The sequence below is a fragment of the Phragmites australis genome, chromosome 20 (assembly GCF_958298935.1).
Source record: "Phragmites australis chromosome 20, lpPhrAust1.1, whole genome shotgun sequence".
NCBI classification, from domain to species: Eukaryota; Viridiplantae; Streptophyta; class Magnoliopsida; order Poales; family Poaceae; genus Phragmites; species Phragmites australis.
Genome location: NC_084940.1, coordinates 1,254,108 through 1,280,783, shown reverse-complemented (window position 1 = coordinate 1,280,783; position 26,676 = coordinate 1,254,108). Strand labels below are relative to the sequence as shown.

General features: G+C 50.2%; 2 protein-coding genes and 2 pseudogenes across 2 annotated transcripts; 1 reads left to right on the top strand and 3 right to left on the bottom strand.

Moving 5' to 3' along the window:
• Positions 1 to 7,695: 7,695 nt before the first annotated feature.
• Positions 7,696 to 8,988, bottom strand: LOC133902301 (rop guanine nucleotide exchange factor 1-like; annotated as a pseudogene).
• A 77-nt stretch (positions 8,989 to 9,065) lies between these two features.
• LOC133902300 (auxin-responsive protein SAUR36-like) lies at positions 9,066 to 10,193 on the top strand (annotated as a pseudogene).
• Positions 10,194 to 18,497: 8,304 nt separating this feature from the next.
• On the bottom strand, positions 18,498 to 19,544 carry LOC133902299 (uncharacterized). Its single transcript, XM_062343902.1, has 2 exons — positions 18,843 to 19,544; positions 18,498 to 18,752 (listed from the first exon to the last, which is right to left on the bottom strand). Exons 1-2 carry the CDS (start codon positions 19,542 to 19,544, stop codon positions 18,660 to 18,662), a joined length of 795 nt encoding a protein of 264 aa, XP_062199886.1. The 3' UTR covers positions 18,498 to 18,659.
• A 556-nt stretch (positions 19,545 to 20,100) lies between these two features.
• On the bottom strand, positions 20,101 to 24,140 carry LOC133902172 (rop guanine nucleotide exchange factor 1-like). Its single transcript, XM_062343768.1, has 5 exons — positions 23,484 to 24,140; positions 23,256 to 23,372; positions 22,625 to 23,163; positions 21,064 to 21,414; positions 20,101 to 20,930 (listed from the first exon to the last, which is right to left on the bottom strand). Exons 1-5 carry the CDS (start codon positions 23,722 to 23,724, stop codon positions 20,508 to 20,510), a joined length of 1,671 nt encoding a protein of 556 aa, XP_062199752.1. The 5' UTR covers positions 23,725 to 24,140; the 3' UTR covers positions 20,101 to 20,507.
• Between the last annotated feature and the right edge of the window lie 2,536 nt (positions 24,141 to 26,676).

The window sequence follows — 26,676 nt, the reverse complement described above, 5'->3', positions numbered from 1 at the left end:
TATCGCCCGAGCTGCTCGAGTAGTCCGGAGCTCAGGCCCCAGGGGCGGGCTGTCGGTGCTCGGTCTGGTCTGTCATACCCGGGTGCCACCAAACCATAGGACCTCTGGGTTATACCTCTGTCTGCTCTTGTCCGCCGGTTTGGGTATTTGAGAGGTCTCGGGTCGAAAACGAGAGCAGTCTATAACAAGTACCGCACCAGCAGAGCGCACCAAGCAAAGAAATTCCCTATTCTCTCTTAAGTCACAGGTCGACAATCAAGAGCAGCTCGACCGCGAGGGCCTCGATGCCCAGGTCGCTGATCGGCCCCAAGGATCCTCGGGTGGTCCTACCGCTCAGGCATGAGTGGTCGAGATCACCCGACCCCGTTTTCCTCGCGTGCCCCTTGACGCTCGGGCGCCCCGGATGAAGGAACCAAGCCCCCGGGCACCCCGAGCTCGGAGCGCACTCCCCTCCTGGATCGGTTGGCCAGAAGGCCGACAGCTGTCCGGTGAGTGGTTAAATTCAGAGGAATTTACGTTCGATAATATTTTGTTCCCGAGTCGCCCTCGGGGGCCCTCGCGTTCTAATCTGCCCGGTGAGATGATCTCCTCGCACACAAAACCCTACCGTGTGTCTACTTTTTCCTAGAACGACAGAACAGTCTGTAGAAAGGTGTACCGTACGTGCGGTAATGTCCGACCGAAGTCCTTCGTGGTGGTCGTGGTGTTCGGTCCGCTTTTAAGGGCCCCGAGCACTACCTAGTCCCCAGGTGCCCTGGGTAATCCTATCGCTCGAGCCACTCGAGTAGTCCGGAGCCTAGGCCTCGGGGGCGGGCTGTCGGTGCTCGGTTCGGTCCGTCTTAAGCCCGGGCACCACCGAACCATGAGGACTCTTGGTCGCATTCCCGCCCGTGCGCGTCTCCGGTCTGCTGACCGAGTGGTCGCGAGGTGAAAGAGTATTCACCGGTCATGGCGTGTTCCATGCTGGATCGATCCATCTCCCGAGCAAGGAGCTTCGTGTCTTTGTCTTTTGACTTAGACGATGCGGACTCGCGAGGGCTCGGGGGCTGAACGCACCAAGAACGACGATCGGGACAACTTCGTTCTCGGAGACGGAAAGGTCAGGAACGGCCCGACTGAGTACTCCCCGGGGTTTCAAGGCAAAGCATCAGAAGAAACGCTAAGTACTCAAGAGCAATGGAGTTGCAAGCCCAAGGAAAAGCTCCCATTATATTCATAAGGAGAATACGAGCATTTCTAAGGGATCACTCCCATATTTACATCCAGTCAAGACAAAGATAAAGGAAGAGGAAACTACTACAAAAGCCTAATCGGAGGCAGAGTCGGCGTCGGGATCATCTTGGCCGTCCCCGGGGGCTGGCGGCGGCGGCGCTTCCCGCCTGAAGCCGGCCGCTACCTCCGCGGCGGTGCTCCGGACCGCTTCCCGGGCGACCTCTTCCTCGGCTTCGACTACTCCTTCCCGCGCTGGCTCCAGCGGGAAGTTCGAGTCTCTGCTCCGGTAGCAGGCCAAGACGTGCTCGGCCACCGCGTGGGCCAAGCCGCGTCCTTCCCGGGTGGCGAGCTCCTGGACGGCCCAGGGCAGCGCCTCGAGGCGCTCGCAGACTTGTTGAAGCCCTAGGACTTGTCGTGCGGGGCTGTCACTCTTCTTGTCCGCGACGAGTCGCCCAAGGCCGGCCCTCTCCACGGCCCGCCGCATCCGCCGGAGTATGTCCTCCAACATATGCTACAGGTTGACCCGCGAGACGAAGGCAGTCTCGAGCTTCTCCTTCGCGGCCCGCAGCTGCTCCTCGAGTCCCTGGGCCCCGGCCGCGCCAGAAGAACCGTCGTCGGTTGCGAGGCCGGCGGCCGGCTTTGTCTGCGCCACCAGTTCGGACAAGGCGCGCTCACGGGCGGTTAGCTCCGCCTTGTGTTTAGCGTTCTCCTCCTCTCTGGTGGCAATAGCCGCTGACGTCGCGGCGGCCTCCCCCTCTTGACGGGTCAGCTCCCCCTCCCGGCGGGTTAGCACGTCCTCCTGGTGGACCAGCGAGTCCTCCCGGGCGCCCAGATCCGCCGTCGTGATCTCATTATCGACCTCCCGAAGGGAGACGTCCTCCTCCCACCGGCGGATATCTTCTTCAATCTTCCAAAGGCCTTCTTCCCAACGTTGGAGGTCGGCGCGCGTCTGATCGGCCTCGCCCTCTCGGCGGGTCAGCTCGACCCGGAGCTCCTCCGCTGCCTTCTCGCGGACCACGACCGCCTCCTCCCTCTCCAGCACCTGCTCCGCCCTGGCAAGGGCTTCGGCAGCCTGCTGCCGCGACGCCTCAACCAGGCGGGCGGCGTCTTCTCGCTCCCGCGCGCTTCAGCGCGGGCGGCCTTCAAAATCTCCCGTTCCCGCGCGACCTCCGCGCGGGTATCTTCCAGAAGCTTCTGCTCCCGCGCAGCCGTTGCGCGGGCCTCATCCTGGGCGCTCGCAAGCTGCGCCCTCTCCAGGACCAGCCGAGCGCGCTCTGCTCCGAGCTGCCCCTCCTTCGTGTCCACCGCCGCGCCCAGCCGCTCGACCGCCACCTGGACGCCCAGCCGCTCGACCGCCACCGCGGCCAGAAAGGGGTCGCCAGGCCGGCCGGGCGCCGGTGGAGCACTGGTTTCCCCACGATCCACCTCCGGGGGGTTCGGGGTCCCCAAGGGTCGCCACACGATCATCCGCCCCGGGCTCTGCATGCCCGGGGTAGGTTCCACCGGCGCCGAAGGCTCGGGCAACGGCTCCGTCCTTTCCTCAGCCGCCGCTTCCGCCGTCCTTCCCTCGGCCGCCGCGTCCGCCGTCCTCCCCTCGGCCGCCGCATCCGCTGGCCCCCCCGCCATCGTTGCGTCCGCCTGCCTTGGCTCTGTCGCCGGCGCCGGCGCTCCTTCGACCGCGGCGGCGCCCGTGGGCGGCCTGCGGGAGATAGACGAAGTTTAAAATCGAAGCCTAGTTCGGGCAAAGAGCGCCCAAGAATGAGCGAAGAATGAAACTTACTCAGTCGCAGTCCCCCGGTACTGCCATTTGGCCGCCGGGAGCCTGAAGTCCGGGTCTGGCAGTCCCGGCCCGGAATCCTCCCGTCTCCTCTTCTGCCGGGGGCTTGGCGGGGCCGCCGCGCGATTCCCAGGCGCCGGGTAAGGCCCCATCCTCTCAAGGCGCGGTTCCAGGACCGAAAACGCCGCCGCTGCTGATGGCGACAGCGGGGAATCCGGCATTGGGATGTAAACTCGGGGGCGCTTCCCCCGATCCCCCGGCGCCGCCGCCGCTGCGCTGTCGGCGGTGCCCTCCTCTCCAGTACGGCGGCTGCTGCCCGCAGCGGCCCCACCACCGGCCCGCACCGGGCTGCCCGCGGTCTCCTCGCTGGCCAGCTCGTCCAATCCAGGGAGCTCGGGGGCCTCGGGGCTCCGGCTCCTCGGCCGGTTGACGAGCCCCTGGGCGTCGAATTCCGGCAGCTTCGCCAAGATCGTCGCGCGCCCGGGGTTAGCGCAGAGCACCATCTCCGGCCACGAGAGCACCGCCCGGCTCGTGTCCTCCACGCCGGTCACCACTCGGGTCATGCCTCTCAGCTCCGCTGGGCCCAGATCCCAGCTTGAGCCAATTTGGGTCCGGGTAACGTCTTCGGGCCCGGTGTAGAGCCAGCACGGCCGGCTCCACTCCCGCAGGGGCGCTAGGCGGCGGCGCAAGAAGTCCGCCACCACCATCACCGACGTCAGCCCGGAGTCGTGCAGGAATCCGATGCGCTCGAACACCGGCTCCAACCTCGCGTCCTCCGGCAGCGGCGCCTCCCATGTCGACTTCCGGGGCTCCGCCGCTGCTTCCGGGAGAGTGAGGCGATCGTGGGGGTCGACGTCGACGAAGAACCAGTCCCGCCGCCACTCCTCCCACTTACTGCGCAGCACCTGGGGGATGTACTGCTCCCCCAAGCCGTCTCGCAGCCGAAGATTACAGCACCCCGCGACGTCCACCGTGGAGTACCCCCTCTTCTTCCTGGCCGGCCGCAGGATGAAGAAATGTCGGAGAAGCGTCACCGAAGGCACCACCCCCACGAACATCTCGCAGAGGTGCGCGAACACCACCAGCACCACGACAGAGTTGGGGCTCAAGTGCACTAGTTGGATGCCGTAGGTGTCGAGGACTTGGAGGAAGAAAGTTGAAAACGGCGGCACCAACCCCGCCGCCACGAAAGAAGTGAACAAAACGATCCGCCCGGGAATGGTCGTCGCCGGCGGAAAGTTCGCCGGCGTCACCACCGCGGCTCCCTCCTGCCTCTCGGGGACCAGCAGCTTCCTGATTTTGGCCGCCGCCTCTTCATTCTTCAGACGAGACTCCGGCAGCACGCTGTCCGGAGTCCTGTCACGACGGCCTCCTCTGGCTCTTGGCATCTCGGCGGGAGCGGAGATTGTCTGGTGGTGGAGAGGAAGGAGGAGAAGCGCTCCGATCGCCTGAAAGGTTTCTAAGGGCTCCGGAGCACGAAGGAGACAAGAGCAAGATCGCAAGAAGGCATAAAGAGGGGGGCGGATTGATCCCCTCCCCCTTTTTATATTTCAGAATTCAAACGTTGCCGGCCAACGGTTCGCTCGGCGGGACGGTTTCCTCGATCGACGCAACTACCAGGCGAATCTCCCGCCGATCGTGCGGCGTCAGCGGCTGCCAGGCGTATTTTTCTCGATCTACGGGGCAGCCGCGCGTGCCTCCCGTACCATTGTCATGCCCTTCGGGAGTTGTATGGACGCGCGTCTACTCATCTCCCCGCTGGGCCGCACCAGAGGCCCGGGTCTAAAGGGCCACCTCTTGAAAGCCTGCCATGTAGCGTCCACGCCAGCCTCGGCCTCGTCCGCGACGAAGGGCCCATCCGCAGTCTCCGTGCCATCGCCTGCAAATGGGCCCGGGGGCTACTGTCGGTGTATCAGGAACCGGGGGTCCCTGAGTCCCGAGGCCAGGCCAGCCGTCCGTCACGCGTCACCATCCCGCGAGGTCCCTCCTACGGGATGAGGAAAATCTGAGTTCCGGGAGAAGGTGCTCGGGGCCACGGCCTCTGGTCTCCGAGCACCCCAGTTCCCCGATGGCCCGCAGAGTCCAAGTACCGGGGAGAAAGTGCTCGGGGAGGTGCCCGGTCGCCCCCGAGCACCCTAGTCCCCCGACGATCAGAAGAGCTAGATTCCGGGAGAGAGTGCTCGGGGCTGCACGTGGCAGCCCCCGAGCACTCGGTTCCCCAAAGGGTCAGTGCAAAAGTGCTCGGGAGAGAGTGCTCGGGGTTGCACGTGGCAGCCCCCGAGCACTCGGTTCCCTGAAGGTACGTGCGAGAGTGCTCGGGAGAGAGTGCCCGGGGAGGTCAACGGTACCCCCGAGCACTCGGTTCTCCGACGACCCAGGGAGGCCCCCGAGGGGCCCACCGATGAAGTGTCTGCCCGTCAGAAGTCCAAGGCCGCATTAAATGGGCACGCGTGGCCTGACATATCCAACTGCTCCCGCCGCAGCGTCAGCTCCTGCCATGCTTTGGCGGAGGGGCGTGGGGCTATTAATTGCGCGGGTCCCGTCCCGTATCTCCCGTTGGGTCCTGAGATAGCATTGTCAGGATCAAGGTGTTCCGCCTACCGCCCTGCCGTAGCAGATGAACAAGACAGGACGGGCACGCCGGGTGCCTCTGTTGCTGCCCGGTGGACCCTCTCAACGGCGCCCGTTGACAGAGCGTCCACAGTGATGAGTGACCAGACGCGCGCCGCGCTTTTTTCCACCGCCCCTATCACTTTGCCCAGAGGAAATGATGACGCCTTTCTCAGTCGTAGCGTCTTGGAACTTGTGCCCCTTCCTTCTCGTTCGGGGTATGTCGTAGCCGACGAATGCATAAAAGAGTCGACACACCGGAGGGACAAGGAGGAAGGCGGAGAGGAGGAAAAACAGAGAAGACGAACCCCGCAACGAACCAAGCCAACAAACGAAGACATTGTGAGCTAGCCTGAGCAGAGCTTCTGCCGAGAAACAAAGAGCCTCAAGCTTTTAGTTAGACACGATATTCTTGTAACCAGATACATCCTCCGGGGATTTCCCTCAGGACAGTTAATTCATACATACAGGAGTAGGGTATTACGCCCCCGTGCGGCCCGAACCTGTCTAAACTCCGGTGCATTTATTCCTCTTTGCACTAGGTCAATCATCCCCCACCACCGGTCGTCGCATCTACATCCACTTCCATTTATTTCTCCGACGAACTTATTCAGGATCATCCCCCCGGCCGAATCTCTAAAAAGGGTCTCTCGGGATCCCTGCGATAAGAGTTAATCCTCCGACAGCCGCCTTCCAGCCATCAGTACCGCCAACCCAAGGATCATAAGCCGATCCCCACTATCGTACCACCTTTCAAACCATCTGTCTCTACCACAGACCCACGGATCATATACCGATTCCTACCAATATGCCGGCGGCGCCGTGCAAATTACTCACCATGGAACAAAGTCCTTGGCATGATGAAGATGGAGCGCTGGGCAATGTAGACGTCCCCCGGGGCAGCGATCCTGCCCAGCTTGTTTGCAGTGGCTAGGACGATCTCCAAGTATTGGTGATGTTCGTGGATGGAGTAGTGATTGGTGTGGTTGTGTGTGAATGGCGAGTGGTGATTCGATGTGTGTATCTGCGAGCGTGTGCGTGTGAATTGTAGATGGAAAAGCAGAGCTTCCGCCTCCTTTTTTCAAAAACAAAAGCCTTCCCCCACGTAAGGGAACAGGGGCCCTTTTATAGCCAGCCTCTAGGGCAAGCAGGGATCCCTTAGCCGAGTTGAGGCGAGCCGCGAGCGCCATCACGTATCTGTTGGCGAGCGCGTCACCGTGCGATATACTCGGTCGCCGTTTCCGTTGGGCTAAGGACGAAACAGCGACGACCGTTCCTTGCGAGATATCTGGGAGTCATTCCTCGCCGAGCAGCCTTATCTAGCTTTGGGTTTAAACTCATACATACAAGCTAGCACCAGCCTTATCTCCAATACGAGAACATGAGCCCTTGTTGACGTGTAGAATCTGAAGCAGGTTGTTGGAAGCTTCTACTGCGCGTGCATATATACGTATTCGTATTTAGCATGTGCCTCAAGTTTGAGAAGGCTGAAAGGCTATTGGACCTGTTGGAAGGTTCTACTACGCGTGCATGGCTCCATGACGTTGAGCTGCTAACCACTGCATGCATGCATGAATGTGTCTAGCCTTTTTTTATTTGACGTGAACAATTATCAGACTGTATGCATGTGGCTCATTTAACTTGCTCAAAATAAGGAACGTCATTTGACAAACTGTTATTCAGATGCGCGAGGCAAGCGTAGAGTTTTTCCTGGAAGCTTCTGGAACACACGTATACCGGCAACATGTAAGGTCATCGTATACATACGTGTATATATATTTGTATTTAATTAAAATGGGCCGCAAGCTTGATAAGGCCGAAAGATTATTGGGCTAAGACCTGCCAAACTAGTTTCCTTGTATATATATTCTTCTAGATGCCCACGTACATGTATTACTTATCTTATTTTGAGAGTATTTGTAAGAGGCTAGTGGTCTGACGTGATACTCCATCATCATTCAGCCGAGCGATCGATTCCGACCAAACTACCTCCAGTTGATGTTTCATACATGCAGCGCCATTAGTAATAGGCCTTGTATTAAGTCATGACAAAAATATAGTCCAACAATGCACAATCATCAGCTTGCTAAGAAAGCACAAAAAATGGCTCATGCTGCTTCTGTACAGGGAAAATCTAGCTACTGACCACAACAGGATTTGTTTATATCTGTTGATCTTCACCGCCCTTCAGTCCCTCTCAGGAGCATCTCCTACGTCTTTCCTAGCGCTCAGGTTTCCGGCATATGTCCAGACCTTCTCTAGATCACCAGAAAAGAGCTTTTCAACTTTAATTTCTTGTTTCCCCAAACTGCTTTTCCTTAATGGGGACTGTACCCTTCCAGGACTGCCTGTAACTGGAGTGGAGGAGCAGAAAGTGGTACACATATGCCACGATTGAAGATCGAAACAGACTCGGCAGCAGCAGACTTCTTTGTCGCATCATCAACATTTTTCCGGAATGGGGTCTCCCCGAATTTCATTACCAGACAGTAACGAAATTACAAACAGTTTTCACCGATGAGACAAAACGCAGGCTGCCAGATAAAAAAAATACACAGCTCCAAAAGCTATCTACGCAGTACCGAGGGCCGCCCCAAACAAACGTCCACACAGCTGCCCAGATTTATACATAGAAGTCTCTACGCGAACGACCAGCATCATACACGACGCTAGGAACAAAAAATAGTAAAAACCAACATAAATCACATCATCAATTCTCGCGATTATGTTAAATGCCAAGCTCTCCAGAACCCTCGAGTAACTTTCAAGTATGGACTGCCCAACATCCTGAAAAAGATATGCAAGAAACAAGGAGGGTATTTTGATTAGTGGAATTAAAAAAAAAAGACTAGTTATAACAACACAAGTACTAGTATGTTTCTGATCGGACAAAGTGTGGCTCTTTTCCTTATCTCCAATAAGATCCTTCACTTTTCCACCCCAAGATTTCTTTGATTTCGCACGAGGTGTTGATTTCTTTTGGCCTTTCAATCTCCAAACATGGATGGAAGCTTCAATTATGTTTGCTACTTCAAGTGTGTGGTGCTCAGAGGACAGATCCAAGCAATCTAGGAGGCATTCCGGTGAGAATTGTTCAGCTGTTATGTATCGGTAGATTATCTCCCCCAAGCAAGATTTACCACTCTACAGTAAAAAAAGATATTAGAATGGGTGAAACTAATGGAAATATCCATGGTCACTGCAACTGGAAACAAAGCCTATTTTGGGCAAAAGAAAAGTATGCATGCAAAAAGCAGAGTAGAGATGCCAGCAGTGACTTGAAGAAGGATCGTTTTCCAGGGGTTAACCGATAGGATCAAATTATATAAATGGCATTATAATGATTGCTTAAAACATGGAAATCCCACAACCCAGCTCAGGCATATCATACAAATAGCCTAGACAGTTGACGCAAACTCCTAGTAAAAGAAGTAATTTGTAATAAGAATTAATTCAGTGCAAGTACATGCTTGAGAAAGAAATTGCAACACTGGCCTTGGTTTTGCAGATGATGGGCGTGCAAAGTATAGACAACGAAAAACTCAAGATCTTGCCTTGATATATTTATTGACAACACTATCAAGCTTAAACTCATTTATAAACTGAAGGTCTTCACCTCCTAAGGCAGAAATTTATTTGTCTGATTCTCTGCAGTTCTACAAGACATGATGTTTTACCACTGCTGGACTTGTTTTTTTTCTCATTGTACAAATAATTGTCTGGGTTAAAAAAATTAGAGCGCAAGATTATAGCATTCTCTACACCATAAATTTTTTTTATAATTTTTGGACGTATAGAGTTGCAAAATTTCAAAACGGACGTATATATTTGCAATTTTTGGATTTTAAAATATATAAATAAAAAATCCAATTCTTTTCCTTCGACAATTTGGCCCTGCTTCTATTTGAACTTTTCTTCATAAGAGAAATGCTGCCAAAGATTCTTCAGCAACTTTTGAGAAACAGAAATTATCTGCCACCAGCTTCTCTCACACACTGGATTCTGCACAAGCCAACTTAAGCGGCCTCCCAAAACCATCACACTTCATCCACAAACAAAACAAAAGCAGTCCAACTCAAAGCAGAGTTTTCAGATTCCACATTCCAGCAAAACAGAACCAGCCATCATCAGTGCAAAGAGAATTGCTCAACTCACAAAGAAGTGGCAAAGGATGGCAGCCATTGGAAGGAAGCGGTTGAGCATGAAATCATCAGAAGAAGCTGAAGGATGCTCCACAGCAGTGGCAGACAAAGGCCACTGCGCCATGTACACCGCCGATGGGAGGCGGTTCGAGGTGCCATTGGTGTACCTTGGCACGACAGTCTTCAGTGAGCTCCTGAGGATGTCTCAAGAGGAGTTTGGACTCACAGAGTGACGATGGCCGGATCACATTGCCATCTGATGCCACGGTGATGGAGTCTGTGATGTGCTTGCTTCGAAGAACTGCATCAGAAGAGGTTGAGAATGCATTCTTGAGCTCCATGGCGATGCCATGCCATTATACAAGCTGTGTGGCGCCATCTATGGGTCTAGTCAGCCAGCAATTTGCTGTTTGCAGATCCCAATGTCATATATTGTACCATTGTATGTGAGGTAGTCCAGCATAGGTAGAAGGGAAAAGGGAAATTGTACACATTCTAAATCTGAATGAATTGGTTGGCACGGTTCAGCCGCCATTTCAGAAAATTGCTATTACACAATTTCTACTCTTGCAAGGCTGCAATCTATCTAGCAGGAACCTGGCAATCTAGCACCTACACTAAAAATCCAGTGTTACCTTTTGTTTGCATTTTTTGAAAGTTATATAAATGTTAAATAGATGTACATCATACAATCACAAATTAGCACTCACGAGTCACGGGCAGAAGATAAGCTTCTGTACGAAGGTGAAGAAAGGGAAGGTTGTCTGATGATACAAATTAAAGTAAGGGAAAGTAGAGCTATTGTATAAAAACAAATGGCCATGTTGTCAAAATGTTTTACTAAGAATCTAAGGTTAAAAGCAAAATCATTGTTAATGTATGGCAGCCCGGGGCCTGCAAATGCTCAAGCCAATTTTGCCAGCATCAGCTCAGGATTTGCTCAGACTCCAAACTATTTGCCAAGCACAACCCTTGCACTCACAGGCACAGCAATGAAACAATGAGTCTGCAGCTGGTTGAAGGCCGGCAGGAAATTTCAGGAAGACACAAACAAATGGGTGCCACATGAGATGCTGCAAATCGAGCAGACCAGCAATCAGGCACTGCTTAGCCAGTTGCTTCTGGCCATGGGCTAACGGAATTATATTATAAGCAACTCCCTTTCAAGTACCAATTGGTTCGTACACGCGCAAATTCAATGAAGTACACGCCCTGCCTTCTTCTTATGCACATGAACAACTAATCTGAGCAAGTTCACTAGGTACTACGATTGGAGAGCCTATTGGATTTGGAGTTCTCACCGGAGTGTGGAGGAGGCGGAGGAGCCAGATGAGGAAGTACACCGTGGGGGAGATCCGGCGGGGAAGGGCGACGGGAGAGGTGAAATTCATGTTATATATATATATATATATATATATATATATATATATATATATATATGACACATATTCTATACTTCTAGGAGTATGTACTCCCACATACAATATACCACCTAAACAAACACTTTATACTCTTTTATCATTTTTAGTATACTCTAATACTAATTCTAAGATACTCCAATATGAGTTGTATGAAAAAAATTCAATGTTAGCCTTTCATTTTTGCTATATACTCTTTTTTATATATAAAAGAAGTATATACACAAATTATGATAAAAAATCATGGAATTTCATAAAAAAATTCGTGGGATTTGCATTATAGTATCTTATAATTACTAATGAAGTATATTTAAAGTGATAAAGAAGTATAACACATGTGTAAAAGTGGTATATGAGAGGTGAGAGTACATACACCCAGGAGTACATACTAGTTTTCCTATATATATATATATATATATATTAATTTGAAGGTGCTATGTTTATAACGCAAAAGTTTATAAATTAACCTCTACCTATCTAACTAAAACCAAAAATATTAATGGGTCGAGGTATTACACTCTCTCCTCTTCAGAGCTAACGCCCTCGTCAGCTTATCGTGTACACGGCAAACAAATACACAGGATCTCCCTTCCGTGCCGTGGTCATGCCATGTCCCCTTCACAGGCTGACACGCATGCACTCGTGTAGCGAGAGTTGACTTTGATACTATCTGTAACATCTCGCCTTTAAAATCCATTTACAGCCTACTCCACCTGTGAGGCAGACCAGCATACGTGTAGCACATCTTTTACATTTTCATCCTTATTTTATGCAAAAGGATTAATCCAAATATACTATATTTCGAAAACAAATACTTATAAATTAGTCCAAACTATCTAAACTACTAAAATGATAATAAATTTATCCCACCAAAACATTTAACCCATACGTACTGGAATAAAAAACACTAATAGTTCGAGACATTGCAAATATATTCGGCGTGATGTGGCGCCCGTCGCCGTCACCGGACACTCATTGCTGCAAGGATTTCTTCAAAGAAAAACATCACATATACGTCACCCACGGGCCATGGCGACGGAGCAGACGTGCGACAAGGACACGGGCTGCAGGAAGAGACTGAGACAGCGAGCGGTCGGGAGAGGAGGACGTGCGCTCGGCTTTGATGGCGAGCAGCACGCAGTGCCGTGCGTGCAGCGCGCGCGTGACTGCCCGGCGGGAGCTGGGGTTCACAATCAGCCATGGGCACTTGGGCAGTGGAGTTCGATCGGTAAGGCGTGCCAAGAAACGGGTGCCGGACTTACGTACACATGCACGGCCGTGGCACCCAGCGTCGATTCAGAGCCCTCCGGACGCTGCAACTGTCTCCTTCTCCCAAGGGTTGGCCGGCGAATGAAACAACGACCACCCCCGTCCACATTCGGGCGCCACGCCTCGCCACCGGGGCGCGCACCCCGAGCACGAGCCGCCCGGCCACTTTGTGGACGGAGCCGCCAAGGAGCTCACTCAGCCGTGCGACCCCGGCCCATTCCATCGTGCGTGCTTCATCGTTCTATCCATCGCCTCCGCCTCCCTCACGGCGCAATAGGCCTGCACGCTCGCTGGGCTCAGGAGTCAGGAGGTGGTGCACACTGATCTTACGCGCGCGGCGCCAACACTGGAGCTTCGTCGGGACGTCAGGCGCCGCGCTATTGGCGAGGATGTCAGCGCACGGTAGTGGAGAGGAAGGATAGGCAGGAAGGAAGCTTGGCAGAGGAAGGGAGTAGCTAGCCAAGCCGCCCGGACATGGCGATCGGCAAGTTCATCTTGAGGAGGAAGAATAGTTGTGGTTATCTGTTACAGCCTGTTTCCACCGGAGTTCCTCGCGCGCTCTAATACCCAACCAAGACACACTCCCGCCATCACTCACGGGTCAAGCCCACACAAACGTTACAAAGCCACTCGGGCCCATAAACCCTTGGATTGGCCCGTCCGGTCCTCTTGGTCACCTTGCGCCTCGACTCATGCCTCGGAGCCTCCATCTCCTCTGATGCGGGAAGAGATACAGACTGGCTGACACTCCCTCGGGCTTGAGTGGTTGCTTGTCCCCAAGCAGGAGCGTGAGGAAAGGCTTGATGCAGAGCCTCCGTGTCCTCCCATGAAGAATCCTCTGCTGGTCGGCCCGTCCATTTGACCAACGATTGTGCTATAGCTTTGTCACTGCGCCTGATGATGCGACGCTGTAGAACGGCCTCCAGAACCTGAAACTTCACAGATTTGTCAGGCAATGTAGAGTATACCTTGTGGTTGCCGATGACCTTCTTGAGCTGCGATACATGGAACACCGGATGAATTGATGAAGTAGAAGGCAGCTCTAATTTATAAGCAACCGGACCAATCTTCTCCAAAATGCGAAATGGTCCATAATATTTCAAGGATAGCTTCTGACAGGCTCTATTGACTAAGGAGGACTGAATGTATGGATGTAATTTGAGAAATACCAGATCATCCACTTGAAATATACGCTCAGTTCTCTTCTTGTCAGCCTGTTTCTTCATTCTTTCCTGAGCTCGAGCCAGATGTTGTTGGATTACAAACTGCATATTGTGGCGCTCAGACAACCACTGAGTAAGTTCTGATGAAGTGCACACCATAGAAGAGTCAAGACCGAAGTGTCTAGGTTTGTGTCCATATGACACCTCAAATGGCGAATGCTTGATAGCAGAGTGATGACTTGTGTTGTACCAATACTCAGAGAGAGGGAGCCACTTACTCCATTGTGAAGGGCATGTGTGCACAAAACATCTCAAGAAGGTCTCAATGCACTGGTTCACACGCTTGGTTTGTCCATCAGATTGTGGGTGGTAAGAGGAGCTCATGTGCAACTGGACATCAACCAATTTAAAGAGCTCTTGCCAAAATTTGCTTGTAAAAATGCGGTCTCGATCATAAATTATAGCACAAGGCAGGCCATGAAGTTTGTAAACATTGTTGATAAAAGCATGGGCAACAGTTGAAACTGTAAATGGGTGCAACAATGGGATGAAATGGCCATATTTGGAGAATTTATCAACAATGACTAAAATGCAATTGGTAGAACCAGACCGAGGCAATCCTTCAATAAAATCCATGGAAATGGTATGCCAAGCACCCTTAGGTACAGGTAAAGGCTCTAATAAACCAGGATATTTGGTTCTCTCAGACTTGGCTTGCTGGCAGATTAGACAAGACTGCACAAAGGTGTGAGTAGCAGATTTCATACCTTTCCATGCAAAGAGCTGCTTCAGTTTCCTATAAGTCACGGGGAAACCGGAATGTCCCCCTACTGCAGAATTGTGCAAAGCTGAGAGTATTTGATTCTGCAATGTAGGATTATTGCCAAGCCAAATTCTATTCTTATATCTCAAGATGCCTTCCTTGTAAGTGAAGTGAGGTATAGCATTAGGATCTACCAATATGGAAGCAATGATCTGTTGTGTTTTGGAATCCTGACTGTAACCCTCAACAACCAAAGTTAACCAAGTTGGTTGGCTAGTAGAAATACTCATGAGCTGATCAGGTGGATTGGGATGCCTTGAGAGAGCATCAGCTACTCTATTATCACTGCCTTGTTTATATACAATTTTGTATTGCAAGCCAATTAATTTAGTAAAGACTTTATGCTGCCAATGAGTGTGAAGCCTTTGATCGGTGAGGTGAGTGAGACTTTTTTGGTCAGTAAAGATGATGAATTCAGCTAGCTGCAAATAGGATCTCCATTGTTCAACTGCTACCAAGATGGCCAAATATTCTTTCTCATAAGTTGAAAGTCCACTTGTTTTAGGTCCTAAAGCTTTGCTAATGAAAGCCAAAGGATGTCCTGACTGTAGTAACACAGCTCCAACCCCTTTATCACTAGCATCAGTTTCAAGTTGAAACTGCTTGCTGAAATCTGGAAGAGCCAAAACAGGAGCATCCACCAGTGACTGCTTGAGGGTAGCAAATGTTGTATAATGATCAGATGTCCAATGAAATAGTGTATTCTTCTTAAGTAAATCAGTGAGAGGCTTGCTGATGATGGAAAAATGTTTGACAAACTTTCGATAGTAACCTGCCAACCCCAAAAAGCTTCTTAATTGTTTAACATCACAAGGAATGGCCCAGTTCTTGATCGCAGCAATTTTGGAGGGGTCTGTTGCCACACCCTGTTCAGAAATGACATGACCAAGGTATGCAATACTTCTTTGAGCAAAAGAGCATTTAGAGCGTTTCACTAACCATTGATCCTTGGACAGCAACTGCAAGACCAGTCTGAGGTGGAAAATGTGATCCTCAAAAGTTTTACTATAAATGAGGATGTCATCAAAAAAGACAAGAACACATTTTCTAAGCAATGGTGCTAAGGTAGTATTCATAGCTCCTTGGAAGGTGTTTGGGGCTCCAGCAAGTCCAAAACCATGACCCTAAATTCAAATTGGCCAAAATGAGTCTGAAAAGCAGTTTTATGTTCCTCACCTGGTGCCAATCTGATTTGGTGATAACCAGCACGCAAGTCAAGATTAGAGAACCAACTTGATGAGGCCAATTCATCCAAAAATTCATCTATTACTGGAATGGGATATTTGCCCTTGAGAGTGAGAGCATTGAGATGCCTATAATCCACACAGAAACGCCATGATTCGTCTTTTTTCTTAACTAGCAGTACAGGAGAAGAGAATGCACTGGAACTCGGCTGAATAATGCCAGATTGAAGCATGTCAGCAACTTGTTTCTCTATTTCATCTTTCAAGGCAGGGGCATACCTATAAGGTCTGATGGTGACTAGTCTTGCACCAGGAATGAGAGGTATGTGATGATCACATGTCCTACTTGGAGGGTATGTATCAATATTAGCAAATACTGCAGAGAATTTAGACAATAAATCTTGGATCTGGACTGGTATGGTTGTCTGTTCTGAAGAAGCTTGAGTGGCTGATATGTGACAGAGCTCAATGAAAGTACATTCTGGGGGAGTGGGTATCAATCCCTGCAAGATAATGAAAGAACCATGGTAGGGTATAGACATCCATTTTTGTTTCCAATTCACTTTCATGGGAGAAAAAGCTTCCAACCAATCCATGCCTACTATTAAGTCATAAGTATGCAATGGGATGACTTTCAGTGTGGAATGAAACTTGTACCCTTGCATGGACCAATCCACATGTGACAATTCAGAAAGACACTGAATGACTCCTCCATTGGCTGCTTGTACTTGTAATGGACAGGTCATATGAGAAACCCCAGGAAGTAGAGATGCAATAGCAGTACTGAGGAAAGAGTGTGAACTCCCAGAATCAATCAAAACAAGCAAGTCATGGTTCTAAATTGAGCCGTGGAGTTTTAGAGTGCAAGGGGTTTCCTTACCAGACAATGCTGCATTAGAGAGAGCCATAAGTTGGGGGTGTTCACTGTCCGGTAACATCTGGACTTCTGAATGAGCATCATCTTCTGCTAGAAATAACTCAAGAATGTCCTGAAGAGCATGGAGCTGGACTGTATTAGCACATTTATGCTCTCTATGCCAACGTTCACCACAGGTATGACGCAGGCCCTTGGCCTTGCGATATGCTCTGAGATTGGTCATCTTTTCTTCAATGGATAGGGACCTTGTGTGTTCAGAGACCTTCTTATCGTCCGGTAGGACTGAAGCACGATGTATGGTACTGCTTGGTGGTAAAGGCAAGGGATGAGGGCCTCTTTGCATAGACTTTGGAGCACAGAAATCCGGCTTGCGATATTCTTTCTTGCGAGCATTATCGGCCACCTCTTCCTGCAGAGAAGCAAGAACACAAGCAGTATCGAGGTCGTTTGGGCACTAAACAAGTACAATGGATTTAATATCATCCCTCAATCCATCTATGAATCTCATAGTGTAATAACGAGGATCGGTGACCGAGTCATATGCAGTGAGTTGATCAACAAGCTCAGAAAACTGATCTATGTAATCGGCCACTGAACCCACTTGTTTAATGTGAAAGAGTCGTCTAATCAGACTATCATGTTGATCCCTACCAAAATGATCAAGCAGGATAAGACAAAACTCCTCCCAAGCAATATGACGAATGCGGCGTTCAACAGATTGAAGCCAGCGTGCAGCCGCGCCAGTGAAATGCATAGAAGACACTTTGATCAAAATTTCTGGAGAAACATTGTATAGATCAAAATAATCCTCACAACGCGACTTCCACAGCTTAGGATTACTACCATCGAACGCTGGGAAGTGGATTTTAGGGATTTTGCCATGATGATTTGAAGATGTGAACTGAGGAGCGTGGAAAGGATGACTACCCATGCGGCCCGAGGAATGCAAATCATCAGCAAAAGGCTTGGAATGGTGCAAATCATGCGTACCCTTGACCGGGAAATGAGAAAGGGTGGTAACACACCCAAACCCACGCTCCCGGTGATGTGCGTCGCTGCGATGCCCGACGGGGCCGACAACCGTTTGCTCGGCAGGTGAGGCAGCCGCGGTCATCTCCGGTGCTACGAGCAGACCCGGGGAAGGATAATCTTGCTCGAGCAGAACCCGATCAAGGTGCTTGCGAATCACCAAAATCTCCATCTTCAAATCGCCCACTGTTGCATCGATTTGAGGCTTCCAATCATCGATCTGCAGCTTCCAGAGACCCAGCGTCGCCAAGTGTTCGTCCAATTGCTTGAACCGCTCCTCATGCTTCAGATCGGACTCGGTGAGCTGCTTCTCGACGGTTTGCTTCAGGCTCTTCATCTCATCGAGGAGGATCTTCATGGTGGGATCCATGGCGCCCAGCTTCCTCTGGAACCGAGTAAAGTGGTCGTGAGAATCCAGCGCACGGGATCGTTGTCTCTGATACCAGGATGTCAGCGCACGGTAGTGGAGAGGAAGGATAGGCAGGAAGGAAGCTTGGGAGAGGAAGGGAGTAGCTAGCCGAGCCGCCCGGACATGGCGATCGACAAGTTCATCTTGAGGAGGAAGAATAGTTGTGGTTATCTGTTACAGCCTGTTTCCACCGGAGTTCCTCGCGCGCTCTAATACCCAACCGAGACACACTCCCGCCATCACTCACGGGTCAAGCCCACACAAACGTTACAAAAGCCACTCGGGCCCATAAACCCTTGGATTGGCCCGTCCGGCCCTCTTGGTCACCTTGCACCTCGACTCAGGCCTCGGAGCCTCCATCTCCTCTGTTGCGGGAAGAGATACAGACTGGCTGACAGAGGATTAATAACCCTCAACGGAACACGTTTGTGCATGCACATCAGCGTCGTGCCGGCGTTCTTGCACGCCATGGACGTTTCAATTATCGTACCATCATTTATGCATTGTCCCTAACCATTTTTGTAGTGGTTTTTGGCATTACTTCGAAGAATAACATCATTATATTATGAACTCTTTTTGGGCCTTGATCCATTTTATGTACAAATCGACACCGACAGCTAAGTAGCTAACTTTCTCTCGAGTTGATTGATCACACTAACAACTTCGATCCCCACCGTTTCCATGACGACGTGTGACGCCCGTCTTCTTCCTTGATGTGCACAATTACAATGTCTGTGATAGCTCACTCAACCATCAACCCTATCAATGGTGACTCCCCCGCTGAAGACATCCGTCAGCACTGTCGTGGACTCCAGCGACGCCTTCAGCAGCATCACGGCCTGTCCAATGTCCATTGATCAAAACCTGTTACACACATGTGTGCCACGAAGAACGTGCACAGTGGACGTCCATGTAGCGCTATTCCCTACCTGTTTTGTGCCGAGGTCAACGATCACCTCCTCCAATGCGGAGCAGTCCTTGACGTTGAACTTCTTGAGCAGCATGATGGCGGAGATGGTTGACATGGGCTCGACGGTGAGGTCGTCCATGACCAGTAACGTCACCACATCCTTCACGTACCCGCCGGGGCCCTCCCCCGCCGCCTCCTGTGCCTGAGCCTGCGCCAGCTTCCCGTGCGCGTCCCCGGGCGTCCACTGCATCTCCACGGTCATCGGCTGCTGGCACCCCGGGCACGGCAGGCCCGACACGTCCGTCACGTACGTCGGGTTCCCGTAGCACGCCAGCCAGTGGGTCGAGAGGCAGCGGAAATACCGCTTCGCAGGAGGAGGAGGCGGCGGCGGGAGCGCACCCTCACCGAGCAGCAGCGGGAGCGCGGCTGATGGCAGCGTGGGGCTGAGGAGGGCATCGCGGTTGGGGGAGGCGGAGACGAAGAAGGCGTCGTCCAGGGATCGTGCGCCCGCGTAGAGCGCGCCCAGGCACCCCGGCGCGGGGGCGTCGTGCTTGGCCAGAACGCGCGCCGCGAGGCCCACGGGCACACGCAGGAGGCCGATGAGAAAGTCCACCGCGTCCTTGCGCGCCTCCGCGTACAGCACGCGCCGCGAACGCTTGTCTACCAGCAGCTTCAGCTGCGGGCCGGCGGCCGGCGCCGGCTTCGCGTCTTTCGCCGCCATGTCGGTCTGGTTGATCTGGAGTAGAGCACTTTATTTGCTACTACGCGGTGCTTACTACAAGAACTTTTCCGACGTAAATGTGCGTGGCTGGAAGTTTGAGAGCGTTGCGACTACTTATAACGTAGCGTTTGGTTGCAAGACTTGCCGTGCATGGAGAAGAAATATTGCTGATCCGGACGAGGGGATGGGGGACGAAGGGAAGGCTTGGTATATTTGAGGTTAAAGTATGCTGCTTTCACCTGAGGGTTTGGTAGTTTGATAACGTTGCCGTGAGATCCTGGAACAAGATGTTCTTTCCGTAATGCCATGCATGTCCATGGGCAAGCTAGTGTCGGAGACCATCCAGTTGCGTAGTCAAAAAAAGAAAGCATGAAATTTGATCATTTGCCACTTGAGTTGGACTACTAGCAATGAACAACTACTGTGCCATTTCACAATATGCCGCTTGGATCTGATTACTTGCAATGAGCAATTAGTCCTACGACACACGAGTCATGTTCAGTTCAGTAGATGTGACCAATCAGTCTCAACAAGATAAGCAAAACTGTGGAGACAGTGAAGAGGGCCAGATCAATTCATTAGGAACATATACAAAAACTAAAACAGGCAGCAGAATACAGGATCAGCTTACATTCCACTGCGACTGAAGGTAATTGTCGAATGTTGACCAATACATTCAACGACAAAAAAGCAGCAGCGGCAGGAGCAGGAATTCAGTCACTTGCTGCTGAACTCAGCCTTGTAGTATAAGCATGAACAAGCGCACAACTAACCAGAAAACTACAGGGGAAACTGCAAGCTGTTATGTTCAGATCAGATGCCATCCATTAATTGTAAGTAGAGATGCACAATCATCAGCTCGCTAAGAAAGCACAAAAAATGGCTCATGCTGCTTCTGTACAGGGAAAATCTAGCTACTGACCACAACAGGATCTGTTTATATCTGTTGACCTTCACCGCCCTTCAGTCCCTCTCAGGAGCATCTCCTACGTCTTTCCTAGCGCTCAGGTTTCCGGCATATGTCCAGACCTTCTCTAGATCACCAGAAAAGAGCTTTTCAACTTTAATTTCTTGTTTCCCCAAACTGCTTTTGCTTAATGGGGACTGTACCCTTCCAGGACTGCCTGTAACTGGAGTGGAGGAGCAGAAAGTGGGTGTTGCAAATGGAGAGGCATATGGTGTATTCTGAATCGAGAATGGGCTTGGTGAGATTCTCTTCTGAACTGGTACACCTATGCCACGATTGAAGATCGAAACAGACTCGGCAGCAGCAGACTTCTTTGTCGCATCGTCAACATAAATCACATCATCGATTCTCGCGATTATGTTAAATGCCAAGCTCTCTAGAACCCTCGAGTAACTTTCAAGTATGGACTGCCCAACATCCTGAAAAAGATATGCAAGAAACAAGGTGGGTATTTTGATTAGTGGAATTAAAAAAAGACTAGTTCTAACAACACAAGTACTAGTATCTTTCTGATTAATCCGTGAATGATTACTTTATTCAAATGGGTATTACCTTGTTATACTGGATCTTGTTCATGTCAAGGGAAGTTTGTGGCAGACCAGGGTATCGCAATCTTAAGCTCTGCAATAGACCATCAGCTCTTTCGGACAAAGTGTGGCTCTTTTCCTTATCTCCAATAAGATCCTTCACTTTTCCACCCCAAGATTTCTTTGATTTCGCATGAGGTGTCGATTTCTTTTGGCCTTTCAATCTCCAAACATGGATGGCAGCTTCAATTATGTTTGCTACTTCAAGTGTGTGGTGCTCAGAGGACAGATCCAAGCAATCTAGGAGGCATTCCGGTGAGAATTGTTCAGCTGTTATGTATCGGTAGATTATCTCCCCCAAGCAAGATTTACCACTCTACAGTAAAAAAAGATATTAGAATGGGTGAAACTAATGGAAATATCCATGGTCACTGCAACTGGAAACAAAGGCTATTTTGGGCAAAAGAAAAGTATGCATGCAAAAAGCAGAGTAGAGATGCCAGCAGTGACTTGAAGAAGGATCGTTTTCCAGGGTTAACCGATAGGATCAAATTATATAAATGGCATTATAAAGATTGCGAAAAACATGGAAATCCCACAACCCAGCTCAAGCATATCGCACAAATAGCCTAGACAGTTGCCGCAAACTCCTAGTAAAAAGAAGTAATTTGTAATAAGAATTAATTCAGTGCAAGTACATGCTTGAGAAAGAAATTGCAACACTAGCCTTGGTTTTGCAGATGATGGGCGTACAAAGTATAGACAACGAAAAACTCAAGATCTTGCCTTGATATATTTATTGACGACACTATCAAGCTTAAACTCGTTTATAAACTGAAGGTCTTCACCTCCTAAGGCAGAAATTTGTTTGTCTGATTCTCTGCAGTTCTACAAGACATGATGTTTTACCACTGCTGGACTTGTCTTTTGTTTAGGGAGTGCTTATTGCAAGATGCCAATATGTTAGAAAATGTCTTGTTAAAAAGGCAGTGGCACTGAACATGCGGAAGTGAAATGTGCTTGTAATATAACATACAAGAAAGTTTATCCAAGGAGCCAAGAATTAGCTGCTTCCCATACCAGGAAGTCAGGAACAGAGTGATTAGACTACACACATTTAATCCTTCAACAGAAGCATCGATAGTGTTGGGAGTCGGGACATATTTACTCAAAGAGAGCTAAGAGGAAATATAGATAGCTATGGCTGCTTCAGCTCTTCCATATCAAATTCCACTAGGCATGAATTGACTCCTTATAATAATAATAAAGGGAGGTGCTACGGGCTTGCATTGGAAACAAACTGGTTAGAAGTGACTATAGCTAGAGCGACAAGACCTGCTCATGCAAACTTACAACATAGCCATAGCCATAACAGATGCCCAGCACTTTCACTCGATATATTGTCCTAACACACATTAACTGAGCTCTACATTTACAAGCATGTATGATAGGAAGTGGTCCCTTTCACAGCGATTTTACGCATTGGTCCTTTTTTACCAGCAATTGAAGTACGCTGCACCAAGGATACCACAGGGATAACAAGAGGTATAGTTGGTGCCAGTGAATCTCTAATTGTAAGTTTTTACCTTTGGCAATGTCTCCAGGTACATTTCCGGGATCTCCATCTCAGCGAGCACATCACTGTTAATCGCCATGGCCGCCTTCAGTATCTGGTTTGCGCAATCCCTGCTCTGCTGCAGCTTCCTCCTCGCATCCTCGGACAGCCCCTTGGGAGGCACCCTTGGGCACGGCAGCCACCACTTCTCCTCCTGGCGCACCGACGGCCTCCCGCAAGACGACGAAGATGACGGAAACGGCCCCCCACTGTCCTCGACCACAATCCCCCTATCCACATACCAGAACTCTGTCTCCTTGAACCCGTCAATCATCGCGAGGAGCATGGCATCGAGCTTCTTGAGAGCTGGGAGGTTCATGTACAGGTCGCTGCGCGGGCGCGGCACCATGACCTCGAACTGGCCTCCACCTTCGGGGAGCTCCTGGATGGAGGGGATGAGCTCGACGATGGAGTCGGCCACGGAGAGCAGCCACTCCATCTCCCGCGTCCACATGGCCTTCCTCGCAGGTGCGAGCGGCTCCAGCCTCCACAGCTCGCCGAAGACAGTAGCTGGGCGGATCGGAAAGAACAAAGAAATGCAAACCATATGAAATCGGGGGAATGCGGGTCAACAGATGGCGCGGCGGCGAGCGCGAGCGTACCGGAGAGGTTAGTGATGGCGTTGGAGATGGCAAGCGCGGTGCAGACGCCCTTGCCGCTGCCGGACATGTCCTCGCCGAGCAGGAGCTTCGCGAACCGCTCCTTCATCATGTCGACCTCTGGTTCACACAAACGAAAGGCAAGAACTTCCTGTGAGAGGAAAGACAAAAAAAGAAAATATTTCGGAGGAGGAGTGGAGTGAGATCTAAGCAAAGGGGGAGGAGGCGGACCGGAGAGGTCGGGGGCGGGCTTGGAGAGGTAGAAGACCGCAGCGGAGGCCGGGGTGGGGAGGGATGAGGAGGAGGACGCGAGGCGGGATACGGTGGCGGAGGCCGAGGAGGAGGAGGCTAAGCGGCGGGTGGTGGGCGCGGAGCAGTCGCTGGAGGTCTCGGACTCGCTGACGTCGGCGCTGGGGCTGTAGCTGCCGCAGCACCGCTCCGAGGCGGCGTCGTCCTCCGACGCGCTCGCCATTGTAGCGGCGGGGGCGGGGGTGGATGGCTAGGCGAGGTGGCGGTGGAGACGGAATCGCATCTGGAGCAGAGGTGGGAGGGAGGGAGAACTGAGAAGGAGGGGAAAGCGATGGGAGCACAGCAGCAGGAGAGAGCTTACTGCTTGCGACTGCGCTCCTTTCTCTATTTGTGTGTGTGTGTTTTAGCTCCGTTTGTTAGTCTATTTTTTATTTTGTTTTGTTGATGGATCACCGGTGGTGTTGATGATGTTTGTGTTTAGCTCAAGTACTAAGTATCGGTAGAGTGTTTATGTATTATACGAAAGAACTGTCAAAGAACATATCGTTGATCGTGTCATGTTCAAAATGTAAAGTATTTTTAATTGAAGAGAGTATAGATGAGTGTGAATTAAGTATTAGTACCATGTTGAGTAATTGAGACAGCGGCTTTTGAAGTTTAGATTGAACTCATCGCAACAAATACTACTTACTGCATTTAAATTTTTTTGAGGTTAGGTTTCAATTGACTGAGGCCAATGGGAAACATAGGAGATTTCTTGAATGTTATGGAAGTGCTCTTACAGGCCGGATAACTTTTTATACGACTAACTAGAGGTGCAAATCGGTACTCTTTTAAAAAAAATATTATTTATATAACTAAAGATGATCGATATATACTATTAGATTCACTAATTTGTACCTCTATGACTAACGATCAGTAACAAAAACGAGCAAGCGTGCCCTCATACAAAACGAAACGAACCACAGAGTTGAGACGCTGACGAGGGGGACCACCAGGTGGGCGCGGGTTAGTTGGGTTCGGGTTCGGCCGGTTGTCCTCGCGGTGTGGACCGCTCCGTGCCGTGATGCATTTACAGAAGCGGGGAGTTGACAGGTGGGGCCGTGGGGGCCTCGGTCGCGCGTGACAAGGAGACTCGAGCCCACGTGTCGGCTTCATTGACCGGCAAAGCCCCTGGTAAAGGTTGACCGGTTTCACCGAGGAGAAGATGGATGGATTTTAGCTTTTAGGGGCTATTTGGATTGATGCTTTGTGAGCCTTATCAAATTTGGTAATACCAAACGAATTTGGTTAGCATTTGGATCGCTGCCAAATTTTGGTGATGCCTTCAAAAAATTGGCCATGCCAATGTTCACTAGTTCATTTGCTATTTGTTTGTATCTTTGTATTCTTTACAATTACATCTACAAGACAAGATATTGCAAAAAAATATTATGATAAAAAAAATTTAGATGACAGATGGATCCAACCTATCATGCTCATATCTATGGTTCATTTTAGCATGGTTACAATCCAAACACCGTTCTTGTTGCCCCCGTCTTGGCATCGCCCATTTTTTTAAGATCTATATACGTAGTAAACCAAACAGCCCCTTAATTCTCAACGGAGTCCATTGGTAATGAATTAGCTACTTCTTATTTATAGACATGCCATTAGAGTACCAACTTTTGCTCTATATTTCTGCCCAACGGTTTAAATTTAAGAAACTTTCATCTCTCTCTGGGAAATGGTATTCTTCAATTAATATATTGTGTGTAAAGATAACAAGAAAGTATCGAAAATATTGGCTGTTAATATACTGCAATAACGGTAGTACTACGCCGCTCAATACAAAGTTACGAAGTTAGTACTCGTGCAATCGTGACAACAGTGTATGGTCTGCACTTCAATTTTAAGCACTGCACGCAATTCCAACCTCCTCCTTTCTAGTAGAGTGCAACGGTAACAGCATGTACAAGATGCCCAAGTAGGCAGTCATGAGCTGCTATCAAAGAACGACAATTCTAACCTCAAGAAATACTGCACGTAGCTAGCTCATGCGGAATGCGTGTGTTCCGTGTGAAACAAACAGGAAGCGGGGTAAAAAAAAAACAGAGAGAGAGATGTTGTTTTTAGTGACTGTTTTTTCGTTTCTTTTTACTCGACATCCTCAGCGGTTCGATCGGTACCTGACAAGTGATAACACATAAATCATCTTCAAACTCTCGTCTCCGCTCTCCCTCACATGACATCTCTCTCGTGCGACAGCCTCCTATTGCTCCCTGTCTTGCCCGTCGTCCCCATTGCGCTATCCCAATTCCGTCGGGACCATTGACTTATCTCCTCTGCCTCGGCACTACCCATATGGTAAATCCTTCGTCACCCACAGCTGACGATGTCCACATCACCTTGTCGTTCCGTCTCCTCTACGGGCTAGCTTGTAGCTCACTGACCTCCTTCTAAGATCATAGATAAAAATTCTAAAAAAACAATATATTTATTCACACACATCAATTAATAAATCTCTTAAGTTTTAATAGCCTTAAATTTAGGAGGACAAAAAAATAGCAGGGAGACGCACAGGCACAGGGAAGAGGCAACCACAGCTGCACGGCACAGACGTCAAACCGGCAGGCCAGGGCGACCAAAAGCCGTGAACACGAAGCGAGCAAGCAAGCATCAATCATCAGAGCCCACGACCGTAGGGACTCGGGATGCGAGCCGAGCCACCAGGAGTACATCCAGTGACCCGTCACATGATTGGGATCGATGCAACCGTGACCAAGCGCTCGTACTCGCCAACAGTTGCTGCCAAATTATACTAATATTTGCAAGCTTCTTCTCATCAGATGGCATGTACTGTGTTTTTTAGTTTTTTGTAAATATACTATATTTTTAGATTTTGTACGAGTAGTTTAACACGGCGGGCACCCACAACCACAAGCGAAGATAATTATATAAAAAATCCTCAAAGCGAAGCGATTGTGCTTTCGGCAGAGCCCGTATGGGAGGGAGGACGATAAGAAGAAGAATGATGCGTGACTTGTGCTTTAAAACTAAGCGCGGTGGACGCCATGGGCCATGGGGTCGAGCAGAGCATCATTGCGAGAGCCGAGCAACGTCGTCCTCGCTCGCTTTGCCATAATCACGTGCATGTACAGGCTTAGCTTATCCTAATCGAAAGATTAGATTAAAT